The sequence below is a fragment of the Lagenorhynchus albirostris genome, chromosome 9 (genome assembly GCF_949774975.1).
Source record: "Lagenorhynchus albirostris chromosome 9, mLagAlb1.1, whole genome shotgun sequence".
Classification (NCBI taxonomy): domain Eukaryota; kingdom Metazoa; phylum Chordata; class Mammalia; order Artiodactyla; family Delphinidae; genus Lagenorhynchus; species Lagenorhynchus albirostris.
The window spans coordinates 53179000-53193383 of record NC_083103.1 but is presented as its reverse complement, the minus strand read 5'-3'; the positions used below and the strand labels follow the sequence as shown (position 1 = coordinate 53193383).

The 14384-nt window shown below is 38.0% G+C and overlaps 1 protein-coding gene across 1 annotated transcript in view; it reads right to left on the bottom strand.

The window, feature by feature from the left end:
* Window positions 1-14384, bottom strand: part of UVRAG (UV radiation resistance associated) — a 366512-nt gene that overhangs the window by 227854 nt on the left and 124274 nt on the right. The window contains 1 exon segment of the mRNA XM_060160058.1: window positions 4081-4166. Within this exon segment, the coding sequence (XP_060016041.1) occupies window positions 4081-4166 (86 nt within the window).

Below are 14384 nucleotides of genomic sequence, written 5' to 3'. Positions count from 1 at the left end.
AACATCCTAAAGTATCAAATGTGACAATGAGTGAAGTGTCTCCTAAGTAAATGTCTGCTTACATGAAAAATAATGCTTAATCCAGAGATTTACAAGGATTAAGAAACAAAAATTCAGTTTCCATCACACATACCGAATGTAAACTTTGAAAGAGCTGCTCTTACTTTGGCAACATTGGAATTAGTCTAAATTCCTAACTATTGGCAAAAGAATAAAACCTCAGGTCATTGTTTTCCTACAAAATGGTACAATGCATCCATCTGAAGGGGCTATAATGTCAGGGTCTTAGGTGCTCCAAAAACAGCCTTTACTTAGTCAAAATTTCCTATTTTTTGAGTGACATTTACACATAAAAGGTTGAGGGTAGAGATGCATACTAGTGGCACGAAAACACAGGAAGAGTTATTAACAGGAGACCTGGGTTCTAATCCTGCCTCCAAACAGCACTGAGAATTTTGTGGAGTAAGTAATATTAAAGAATTCAGACTCTGTGTGTTTTCACATAAAATTACAGATCAAGAAGTAACAATTTAGGACTTCCCTGGTGGTGCAGTGGTTAAGAATCTGCCTGCCAATGCAGGGGACACGGGTTCGAGCTCTGGTCCAGGAAGATCCCACATGCCGCAGAGCAACTAAGCCCATGTGCCACAACTACTGAGCCTGCGCTCTAGAGCCCGCGAGCTACAACTACTGAAGCCCGTGCACCTAGAGCCCGTGCTCCACAACAAGAGAAGCCACCACAATGAGAAGCCCGCACACCACAACAAAGAGTAGCCCCCACTCGCCGCAACTAGAGGAAGCCCACGCGCAGCACTGAAGACCCAACGAGGGAAGGAGAGAGAGAGGGAGGGAGGGAGGGAGGGAGGGAGGAGTAACAATTTAAAAAAAAACAAGAGGACTTCCCTGGTGGCACAGTGGTTAAGAATCCGCCTGCCAGACTTCCCTGGTGGCGCAGTGGTTGAGAGTACGCCTGCCGATGCAGGGGACGTAGGTTCGTGCCCCGGTCTGGGAAGATCCCACATGCCGCGGAGCTGCTGGGCCCGTGAGCCATGGCCACTGAGCCTGCCCATCCGGAGCCAGTGCTCCGCAACGGGAGAGGCCACAGCAGTGAGAGGCCCGCGTACCGGGAAAAAAAAAAAAAAGAATCCGCCTGCCAATGCAGGGGACATGGGTTCGAGCCCTAGTCCGGAAAGATCCCACATGCCGCAGAGCAACTAAGCCCGTGTGCCACAACTACTGAGCCTGCGCTCTAGAGCCCACAAGCCACAACTACTTAAGCCCGCGCACCTAGAGCCTGTGCTCCTCAACAAGATAAGCTACCGCAATGAGAAGCCCACGCACCACAACAAAGAGTAGCCCCCGCCTGCCGCAACTAGAGAAAGCTTGCACGCAGCAACGAAGACCCAACACAGACAAAAATAAAAGTATAAATATATATAAATCAACAAATTTATGAAAAAATAAAATAAATTAAATTTAAAAAACAAGAAATCATCAGGAAAGGAAAAGGTATATTTTTAAAAATTACTGCATCCAGGAACAATGTTGCCTGAGTTAAGGACAGGAAACTATAAATAAAATTTATCGGCACAAAATTAAGTTTCTCGGCAATCACTTTATATATATCATGGTAAAAACTGTGGGAAAAGAAAAACTTTTGCTTGAGCAGATACATGACGGTTACTCTGAACTGCCTGAATCACCAGAGAAAGTTCCATTTTACTCATTAACTTTGACAAGTACAATTTAAAGTTTCTAGCTCCAGAGTAACTCTCTGAGTTCAGGTAATTTACTTGAAAAATAGACACTTAGTCTGGTTCAGAAAAAGTATATCTGTGTTACCAGCTATAAATGATTTACACGATGGCGATGAGCAGGCCACTGTTAATAAGGCAATTCAAACGGCTGACACACCTGAGGAATCTAGAAGGCATGCTAGAAGTGAAACCCCCAAGAGACATTTCATTGCAAAACCAGTGTTAAATAATTAAGCCACTACCAAACTAACTTGATGATTTTGCATTTATGGAGGGTTCCACGATTTTCAGAAATTTTCTCCATCATTATGCTATGTGCCCCTAACAACCACCAGTCTAGGAAGGTAAGTGAGAGTGTGAAAAGGGTTTGCAAAATTTGCTTGTCAGAAAACCTTCATACCAATCTCCAATCTGGCTCTACTTGCTATGCACCCCCTAAGATAAGTAAATCATTTAATGCTCCTTGGCCTCAGCTTCTACATGGAAGACAAAAGCTGATCCCTGATTTGTGAACAAAAAAACTTCTAGGAGAATAAGATAACTGATGTGAAAATGCTTATAAATTAAACAAATTTGAAACATCACTGCTTCCACATTTTGGAACAATTAGAGAGGTTAAATGAATTAGGATAAATCAAGGATAATTAAAGTCAGAGTCAGGTCAATCAAAGCATTCTCCATTATATCAAGATCCTACAGTCTTTCTTCAGCTCCTATTCTCCTGTATCACTGCAGTACAGAGCCTTCAATACTCCTTAAATCTCTAATCTCTCAGATTCTATGATGCTACCTTTCCTAACTCCTCCTCTTCTCACTGACTCTGTATTCCCTTTTCTTTTTTCTTTTTTTTTTTTTTTTTTTGCGGTACACGGGCCTCTCACTGTTGTGGCCTCTCCCATTGCGGAGCACAGGCTCCGGATGTGCAGGCTCAGCGGCCATGACTCACGGGCCCAGCCGCTCTGCGGCATGTGGGATCTTCCCGGACTGGGGCACGAACCCATGTCCCCTGCATCGGCAGGCGTACTCTCAACCACTGCGCCACCAGGGAAGCCCCCCTTTTCTTTTAATTCCACTGATTTCTCTAATGAGATCACACAATCTCATACTTGGAAAATATCTTTAAAAATTATATTATCTATCCTCTCATTTTACTGAGCAAAACAGGCCAAGAAATATTAGTCTCTTCCTCACATTTCAAACTATTTCTGTACATTCCTCTTTCCAATACTTAAAACTCAATGTAGTCCCAAACTGAATAGGCTCAAAAATAAGAGTTATAAAATAGACAACTCCTGCTTTCTATCTCCACCATCCAATTACTAAATTCTGTCCATTCTGGCACATATCCTAAGAAGTCAAAGTGAAAGTACCTCTCAGGTAAGAGTCAAAAGTCATCAAATGTGTGTGGTTACTTTAGTTGAAATCATTGTCTCTTTAGAGCATTTTACATAGTCCATGTCAGCAAACTCTCTACCATTATGTACAATAAGATTCAAGATTTGCAAAGGAAAAGCCCATTTCATAATGTTTAAAAAATAAACAATCATCCAGTTGGATAAGAGTCCAATCATCCTTCTGGACTCTTCCTCTAGTAGATATATAGAGAATGTCTAATGGTCTGGAATTTATGATGTGTTATGTAAACACTAGGAAATACTGCCAAAATCGAATTTCAATGAATCATCTGTCTGAGTAGGGTAAACACAGGTTGAGTGTCACTCTTAATTTTATTTTAAATTGCATTTATTTTGGTAGCCTGCCTCCTGGGGAAATGTCCTTGATGATCTACCACATTGAAAATTAAAACCAAATTTAAAAATCTTTCCAAATTAAGCCCAGACATTATGAAAATATAGAGCTGAGGCAGTTAAACCTCTAAGCACATGAGATTCACGCAGAGCTCCTTTGCCTTGCCAAATATGATTCTTTTAGGATGAACAGCAGATCAAAACTCTAAGCTATGTCTGGGGCTACAGAAGGGGCTTTCTAGTAATGCCACAGTTGTTAAAAGTTTTGGTAAGTCTAAATTTTGTACCTCTGGTTGCTGCTCTTTATTGTGCAGAAGACCGGAAACAGCTCATGTCCCTGTTTTAAGATCACTGGCTTCCAATCACTCTCTCCCACTGTCCAGAGGAAAAAAATGGCTTTCCAAAGGCTTTGTAAAAGAGATAAATCACTGTAGCTACAAAATTTATGAAGCTCTCACTAAAAAATGCTAAGTCTGAGCAACAGCTTCTAAAGATTTCCTCACATCGAAATGTCACAAACTCAGAATGAGGAAGATTCTTGACAAAATGCAAGAGGACTCTAAGAAGTTTCTTACCGCAGCAAAGAGAAGACATCATAAGAATTGCGAACACAGTTCTGATCCACCTGAAGAAGAATACTCTTCTGAGCATCTGAATAACCCTAAAAGACATTAATTAACAAATTAATCAAAGTAAAACAAAATATGTGTCCAAATTAATCGTGATGTTTGTATTTTTAAAATTATGATTCAATAACAACTCAGTAAATTCAAATCATTAAGAAATTAGAAAAAAGTTAAGAAACACTTTCATATAATTGAAGTTTAACCTTATAGGCAAGTGAATTTAAAATAAATTTCTTCTAACATTTTCCCACAGAAACAATGTTTCACATTATAACTTTTGGTGAACTTCCCAGTGAAACCCCAGAAGTCTTTTTAACATATTATGTGGCTGAAGAAGAGTATTAACAATAATATTTCAAGTATGCCTAGCCATCATATGTAATGTTTTTATGGAGGAAAAGGCATTCCAAGTTTTAATTAGGAATACCAGAAACAAGTATTTCCACTCAGTGGTGTAAAGGTGGTGGCAGCAAGGATGGTTTCTAGAGAGAACACAGCACAATTCCATAGGAAGAGGAGAACAGCTATCTGGCATTTCAGAAAGGCAAAGTAAATAGTAGTTAAGAAAAAAGGACTCTGGACCCAGACCACCTGGATTACAGCTTAAGCCCTTAATACATCAGCTCTGTAATCTGGAACAAGGCACCTAACTTCTTTTAGTTTAACTTTGGTTTCTTCATCTATAACATGGAGATGGTAATATTATCTACCTCACAAATTGTTGTGGGAATTAAAAGAGCTGATATTTGTAAAGTCAAAGGTATGTGATAAGCACTGTATAAATGTTTGCTATAATGCTAGTATAAGCATTTTCTAAAAGTTACATTGCTGCACACATTAAAAGGTTATTTGGAGAATAGTATAAACAACTTTGTGCCAACAAATTTAACAACTTAGATGAATCTTTGAAAAAATACAACATGACAAAACTGATTAACAATAAAACAACAATATCTATGACCCAGCAATCCCACTACTGGGCCTATACCCTGAGAAAACCATAGTTCAAAAAGAGTCATGTACCAAAATGTTCATTGCAGCTCTATTTTCAATAGCCAGGAGATGGAAACAACCTAAGTGTCCATCATCGGATGAATGGATAAAGAAGATGTGGCACATATATACAATGGAATATTACTCAGCCATAAAAAAAATGAAATTGAGTTATTTGTAGTGAGGTGGATGGACCTAGAGTCTGTCATACAGAGTGAAGTAAGTCAGAAAGAGAAAGACAAATACCGTATGCTAACACATATATATGGAATCTAAGAAAAAAAAATGTCATGAAGAACCTAGGGGCAAGACAGGAATAAAGACACAGACCTACTAGAGAATGGGCTTGAGGATATGGGGATGGGAAGGGTAAGCTGTGACAAAGTGAGAGAGTGGCATGGACATATATACACTACCAAACGTAAAATAGATAGCTAGTGGGAAGCAGCTGCATAGCACAGGGAGATCAGCTCTGTGCTTTGTGACCACCTAGAGGGGTGGGATAGGAAGGGTAGGAGGGAGGGAGATGCAAGAGGGAAGAGATATGGGAACATATGTATATGTATAACTGATTCACTTTGTTATAAAGCAGAAACTAACACACCATTGTAAAGCAATTATACTCCAATAAAGATGTAAAAAAAAAAACCACAACAATATCTGAATAACTCTATTTTTTAAGTGAATAAGTAATTGAAAATCTTTCCACAAAAAAGTCTAGGTCCAGATGGGTTCACTGAATTATATCAAACATTTAAGAAATATCATCAATTTAACACAAACTCCTTCATAAAACAGAGGGTAAGGGAACAATTTCCAATTCATAAGACCAGCATTACTGATACCAAAACTTATCACACACACACACACACACACACACAAACACAATTATAGACCAATATCCCTCACGAATATAGACACAAAAATCCTTAGGAAAATATTAGCAAGTAGGACCAGCAATACGTTATAAGGACAAAATAGTAATGCATCGTTATTGATTGAATTTATTCTAAGAATGTAAGGTGGGTTTAGCATTTAATATCAACCAATTAGCAAATAAATGAAGCAATCATTATAAGCCTATCTTGATGGGCACACAATTATAAAGATGTAACTTGTGATGACAACAACATAAAAATGGGGGAACAGAGCTATACGGAAGAAAAGTTTTGTATAATATTAAAACTAAGTTGGTATTAATTTGAACTAGACTGTTATAAATTAAGATGTTAATTGTAATTCTTGGGGCAACCACTAAGAAAATAACTAAAAGATATATAGTAAAAGAAATGAGAAAGGAATCAAAATGTGAGAAATAACTAACACAAAAGAAGGTAGTAACAGAGGAACTGAGGAACAAAAAAGATGTAAGAAAACAAATCGAAAAGTGGCAGAAGTCCTTCCATCTGTAATTACATTAAGTGTAAATGAATTAAACACTACAATTAAAAGGCAGAGATTGGAAGAATAGATTTTCTTTTTAATGACCCACTATATACTGTCTACAAGAGACAAATAGGTTGAAAATGGAAGGACGGAAAGATATTCCATGTAAGCAGTAACCAAAAGAAAGCTGGAATGGGTATACTAATATCAGACAAATAGACATTAAGACAAAAAAAACACAAACAGGTTGAAAATGGAAGGACAGAAAGATATTCCATGTAAGCAGTAACCAAAAGAAAGCTGGAATGGGTATACTAATATCAGACAAATAGACAGTAAGACAAAAAAAATGGTTAGACGAGACAAAAAGGGATATTATATAATATTTAAAAGGTCAAGAAGATATAAATGATTATAAACATATATGTACCTAGCAACATATAACAAAACATATGAAGCCAAAACTGCAAAAACTAAAATGGGAAATAGCTGAAGTCAACATCCCACTTTTAACAATGTGTAGCACAACCATAAGAAAGATAAACAATGAAACAGAAGACATGAAAAGTACTATAAATCAACTAGACCTAACAGATGTATACAGAATGCTCCACCCAATAACAACCATATACATATTCTTCTCAAGTGCACATGGAACATTCTCCAGGATAGACCATATGTTCAGCCACAAAACAAATCTCAATACATTTCTAAAAAATGAAATCATACAAAGTATCTTTTCTGATCACAATGGAATGAAACTAAAAATCAATAACAGAAGGAAACTTGGAAAATTCACAAACTACAAAGTAAATAACATACTCTTAAACAACCAGTGGGTCAAAGAACAAATCATAAGGTAAATTATTAAATACTCTGAGTAGAATAAAAATGAAAATACAACATATCAAAACATATGGGATACAGTGAAAAAGTGCTCAGAGGGAAAAGTACAGCTGTAAACATTTACATTTAAAAAAAGAAAGAGTTCAAATCAATTAATCTAATCTTCCACCTTAAGGAAATAGAAGATGAAGAACTAAACCCAAAGCAAAAAGGAAGTAAATAATAAAGATTAGGGCAGAGATCCATGAAATAGAGAATATAGAACAATACAGAAAAATCAAAAAAAACAAGTTAGTCCTTTGAAAAGAGCAATAAAATTGAAAAATATTAAGCTAGAGTGAAAAAGACAAAAAAAGAATACTCAAATCACTAAAATCAGGAATGAAAGTGAGAACATTATCACCAATCTTATAGAAATAAGAAGTATTATAGAAGAATACTATGAACAATTGTATGCAAACAAATCAGATAACCTTGATAAAGTGGAAATTCCTAGGAACGCAGAAACTCCAAAAAATGACTCAAGAAGAAACAGAAAGTCTGAACAGATCTACAAGTTGTAAAAGAGTTTAGCTAAGCTACTCCATGGTACTGCTGCCCTGGCCTCCATTTTGTTTGGCCAAGCAGCCTGCAGGGACCTTAAACTAACACTAGACCCCCTTTCAGGGAAGTGCATGCCCTAGATAGCAGGATGCAGAGTCACAAGCAAATGTAGCTTCTGCAATGACTTATGATCAAAGTCTCCCCTGCTTCCCAGCACCTGTATACTTTACACACCCCATAGATAAAAATCTCCATGGAACTTACCAAAACCCTGCTCCTTTGGCTTGAACTGACCAATCCAGCCCTAGCCCAGGAACCCCAAAGCACTCTACCCACAGACTCTAAATAAAGACATGTGTCCCAGGTCCTGCATCTCTCTGTCTGCACTTGGCCTTGAGCTCCCCATATATAACTTTACAGTCAGTTCTCTGTATCCATGGTTCTGGTATGCATGATTCTGCGTCCATGAATTCAACCAACTGTGGATTGTACAGTGCTGTAGTTTGTATTTATTGAAAAAAAAATCCACATATAAGTAGACCTGCCCAGTTCAAACACATGTTCTTCAAAGGTCAACTGTACTAGCAAAGCTAATCCAGCAGCATACTAAAAGGCTTATACAATCTGGTCCAGCAATTCTACTTCTTGCTATATACCCAAAAGAACTGAAATCAAAGACTCAGAGAGATATTTGTACATCCACATTCATAGCAGCATTATTCACAGTAGTTGAGGGCTAGAAGCAACCTGAGTATTCATCAACAGCTGAACAGAAAAACAAAATGTTGTATTTTCATACAATGGAATATAGTTAGCCTTAAAAAGGAAAGAATTCTGCTATAACATGCATGACCCTTGAGGACATTATGTTAAGTAAAATAAGCCAGTGACAAAAGGACAAATATTGTAAAATTCCACTTACATAAGGTACCAAGAGTAGTCAAATTCATAGAAACAGAAAGTAAAAGGGTGAGTGCCAGGGGCTTGGGAAAGGAGAAGATGGGGAGTTACTGCTTAATAGGTAGAGAGTTTCGGTTTTATAAGATGAAAAGAGCTCTGGAGATGGATAGTGATGACAGTTGCACAACAAGGTGCATGTCCTTAATGCCACCACACTGTACACTTAAAATGGTTAAGATGAATTTTATATTATGTATATCTTACCACAATTAAAAATAATTTTTTAGAAAAGATTTATACACCAGGAACAAGTGGGATTTACCCAAGGTACGTGAGGGTGGTTTGATAAATGAAAATCCACACAACATACCAAGTTGGAGGACTCATATTTCCCAATTCAATACTTACCACAAAGCAGCAGTAATCAAAAGAGTGTGGTATTGGCATAAGTACAGACATATAGATCAATGGAATAGAACCGAGAATACTAAATAAACTCATATGTCTATGGTCAACTGATTTTAGACAAAGGTGCCAGGACTGAGAAAGAATAGTCTTTTCAACAAACGATGCTGAAACAACTGGATGGCCACATGCAAAGAATAAAGTTGGACCCATCCCTAACACCATATACAAAAATTACAATTAGGATCAAAGACCTAATTGTGAGAGCTAAAACCATTAGAAGAAAGCACAAGGGTACATCTGTATAACCTTCAATTTGCCAATGGTTCTTAGATATGATGCCACAAGCATGAGCAACAAAAGAAATAACATAAACTGGACTTCATCAAAATTAAACTTTTGTGTATCAAAGGACACTATAAAGAAAGTGAAAAAACAACCCACAAAATGGGAGAAAATATATGCAAATCATGTATCTGATAAAGGTCTAATATTCAGAATATATAAAGAACTCTGACAACCCAACAACAAGACAAACAACCCAATTAAAAAATGGGCAGAGGATTTAAAGAGACACTTCTCCAAAAAAGATATACAAATAGCCAATAAGCACATGAAAAGATGCTCAACATCATTAGTCATTAGGGAAATGCAAATCAAAATCACAATGAGATACCACTTCATACCCACTAGGAAAAGTAAAAAAATAAAGAAACAAAATTAAAAGAAAGCAAAACAAAAAACAGCACATAATTGTTGGTTAAGGATGTGGAGAAATTAAGAACCCTAGTATATTGCTGTCAGGAACATAAAGTGGTCAGCAGCTGTGGGAAGAAGTCTGGCAATTCCTCAAAAAGTTAAACATAGAATTACTACATCATCTAGCAATTCCACTCCAAGGTATATAACCAAAAGAACTGAAAACAAATACTTGTACATAAATGTTCATAGCAGCACTATTCACAATAGCCAAAAGGTAGAAACAATTCAAACATCGATCAGTGGATGAATGGATAAACAAAATGTGGTACAGAGTATTCATACAAAGCGATATCATTCAGCCATAAAAAGGAAGGAAGTATTGATACATGCTACATACGGATGCACCTCAGAAACTCAAGCTAAGTGAAAGCAGCCAGACATAAAAGATTACATACTGTATGATTCCATTTACGTAAAATACTCAGAATAGGCAAATCCATAGAGAGAAAAGCAGGCTGGTGTTTGCTGGGGGTTGGGGAGCGCAAAATGAAGAGTGAATACTTAATGGGCATTTTCTTTTGGGGTGATGAAAATGTCATGCACCTTAATGGAGGTAGTGTTCGCACAGCACTTGTGAACATACCCAGTGCCACTGAACTGCACACTTTCAAATGCTTAGGGAATTCCCTGGTGGTCCAGTGGTTAGGACTCAGCGCTTTCACTGCTGGGGCCCGGGTTCGATCCCTGGTCGGGGAACTAAGATCCCGCAAACCGTGCAGCACAGCCAAAAAAAACCAAAACAAAACAAACAAAAAAAGCTTAATTTTATGTTATGTGGATTTCATCTCAATTAAAAAAAAAAAGAGTGAGCTGGCTATGAAATAATCTACATATCATGAGAACAGCTGAAAAGAAAGGACAGAGGAGATAATCCTGTAAATGAGCTAGAAAACCCAAAAAGACACTAGAAGTAAATTTAAGATTCTCAGGAGAAATGATTTAATGACATTCCACTTAGTTATACTTATTTTATGCAAAAATCTGCCAAACATTTCTTCTATTAAAAACTTATCCACACTCACTAACATACAACTAACGTATAACTAAAAGCAACACATTACAGAGACGATTCTGGGTCTTAACCCACTCTGCCTTGTCATGGAAGTGAAGAAAATCATTTAACCCCTCTAAGCCTCAGTTTCTTTAATTATAAAATGAGATGAGGGCTTCCCTGGTGGCGCAGTGGTTGAGAGTCTGCCTGCCAATGCAGGGGACACGGGTTCGTGCCCTGGTCCAGGAAGACCCCACATGCCGCGGAGCGGCTAGGCCCGTGAGCCATGGCTGCTGAGCCTGCGCGTCTGGAGCCTGTGCTCCACAACGGGAGAGGCCGCAACAATGAGAGGCCCGCGTACCGCAAAAAAAAAAAAATGAGATGAGACTACTACTAATGTAAACAATAGTAAACAATAATAGCCAAACACAAAAGTAACATGTATGAGCATTCCCAGTATGCCAGGCAGTGTTGTTTTCCATGTTAAATTAACGTTTCAGTGTTAATGTTAAGGGTTAACATGTTTACTACTCACACAACCCTGTGAAACAGGTACTATTATTATCCCCACTTTAAAGGTAAGGAAACTGAGACACGGAGAGGATTAAGTAGAAGAGCCATGCAGTCTGGCTCCACAGCTCATGTTCTTAATGACCATGCTACACTTGATCTCTAAGACCTTTTTCAGGTCTAAAATTCTGGGTCTATGTACATTTAAGGCAACTCAGGGACATTATTAAACCCTTCTGCTTCAGCCACCACTTAGCAATTAACATTCTTGAAATATGCTAAGAGCTTTGCTCTGAATGACATCTAACTTCACCAGATGTGCGATCCCGGCAGACCTCTGATGAAGGATCATAATGGAAAGAAATGGCTCATTTGTATCTGGTTATCTGTGTGAGATACTGCCAAGTGCCAAAGAGCCCAGAGGAGATTTACATGTCACTCAAAATTCTTCTGAAGCCAGGCCTAACCATTCTTTTTCAAGGAAGGGAACAGAATAGGCACTAGTCTGGGTGAGCGCCTATTAAACCATTCAAGGAAACAGATAATTTCACATATTCCAATGAGCAGGAGTAATTCCAGGCAGATGATCAGGTGTGTTTCTAGATCAGTCAACGGCCAGACTGTAAATATTTTAGGCTTTGCAAGCCACATCATCTCCATCGCACATTCTTCTTTGTTTTCACCTTCAAATTGTTTACAAATGTAAAAATCGTTCTTAGCTCCCAGGCCATATAAAAACATGTGGGGACTGTAATTTGATTATCCCTGTACTAGATCGCTGAATGAGTCTCCTTTTAAAACATGTTACTGTACATTTTGAGAGTTTTCAGCTGCTACAACAATCATAAGACTATCCTTTATTAAAACTATAAAAGTTCTACTAAAATAATCCACTTGACAGGATAACTGTTAATGAAGCGAACAACATTATACATATATACTTATTCATTTCAGTGTTTACTGAACATCTTATACATACAGGGTGTCAGGCAATTGCTATCATCGTTATAAAGGTATACAACCCAATATACTATAAAGTATATAACCCAGTTAAGGTTCCAAGTGAAGTAAAAACTGCAAAGGTGCCATAAGAAAGGTTAAAAAGAAAAGCTACAGGAGTTCCAATATGGTAAAGAGTCCATCTAGTAAAAGCAGGAACATCAAAGGCTGCAGCAGGGGTAGCAATATCTGGGACAGATTAAGAAGCATAGAAGGCTGAATGGCAGTGAAGGAAAGTCCCACACAGACTGAACACCTTTAGCCAAAGCATGACAGTAGGAAAACATAAGCTGTATCCAGAGAAGATTAAATAGTGGTCCAATTTGTTCAGCTCCAATGATGTCAAAATTACTTGGAACCCTGGAGGGGGAAATAGTGGGAGATATAGTTATATAACTAAGTTGAGAGGGCCAGAGCACAGAAAGCCTCAAATGTCATACTAAAAAGGGAGACAACCTACATGCTTATTGGACTCATGAAAGGTTTCTAACAGTGTAGGACAATGATCAGAGCTGCATTTAATGGAGGTTACTTTGGTAATGACAAATATGACAAATTAGGGGAAGCAGAATGTCCAGACAACCGTTAGGAGGCTATTCTAAAAATCCACACATACTAGAGGTAATGAGAGCTCAAACTCTGAAGAAAAAAAGAGAGAGACAGATAAAAGAAGTAAAGATAAAAGCAGAGATATAACCAAAAGTACTATACCACTGACTGAATTTAGGTTGACGGAGAAAAGGAAATTAGATCAGAGATTTGGACACATCTAGCAGACAAGAAGTTATTCCATACAACCTTTAAGCAAAGGAATAAAAAAAATGAAAGTATGCTTTAGGAAGATTAATCAGGCAGTGGTGAATAAGACAACGTGGATACAAAGAAACCAGAGCCACAGGCCTGCCAGAAAACTACTGCAGTGATCCAGCCTTACAGGGTGCCAGGCTGAGCTTGGATCATGGCAATGGATATGGAAAAGTAGCCATATATATGAGTGATTTCAAAGGACGCAAAAGAGTCGAGTAGCTGAATGAATCGAGTGGATAAAAGAAATCAATCAAAACTAACTGCAAAATTTGAGGCCTGGATAAATGGAAAAATAGTTAATAAAAATGTAAAAAACTGGAAGGGAAAGCAAACCTGGAGAGAAAAATGAAGAGATTCATATATATATAAGTATAACAGGGGGCTTCCCTGCTGGTGCAGTGGTTAAGAATCCGCCTGCCAATGCATGGGACACAGGTTCGAGCCCTGGTCCGGGAAGATCCCACATGCCGCGGAGCAACTAAGCCCGTGCACCACAACTACTGAGCCTGTGCTCTACAGCCCACGAGCCACAAATACTGAAGCCCGTGTACCTAGGGCCTGTACTCCACAACAACAGAAGCCACCGCAATGAGAAGCCCGCACACCACAACGAAGAGTAGCCCCCACTCAGTAACGAAGACCCAATGCAGCCAAAAATAAATAAATAAATTTATTTTTAAAAAAGTATAATAATTTGCAAATGGCAGATGTCTATGCAGAAGTGGTCAGAAACTATTTAAACATAGATGAACTAGAATTTTGAATAAAGAGCTATACAACTGATGACAAACAAGTAGTATATGTCAGAATTTTAAATGATCTACTACAGCAACATTCATTCACTCAGTCAACAAATATCTACTGAATTATTACTACATGCCAGGCACAGTGCTAAGTATTACAGATAATTCAGTGGCAAAGACAGACACTGTCTCTGCCCTTACACAGTGTACAGTCTAGTAAGAAAGAGAGATGAGCAAATGGGTAATCAGAATATAACTGGTTAAGGATAGTGACAAGAAAAATGAAAGGCAAGGTCCTATGAGAACAGATAGAGGGGTATCCAAACTGGATTTAGGGGGTATGTCACAGAAAATGTTCAATGGAAAGG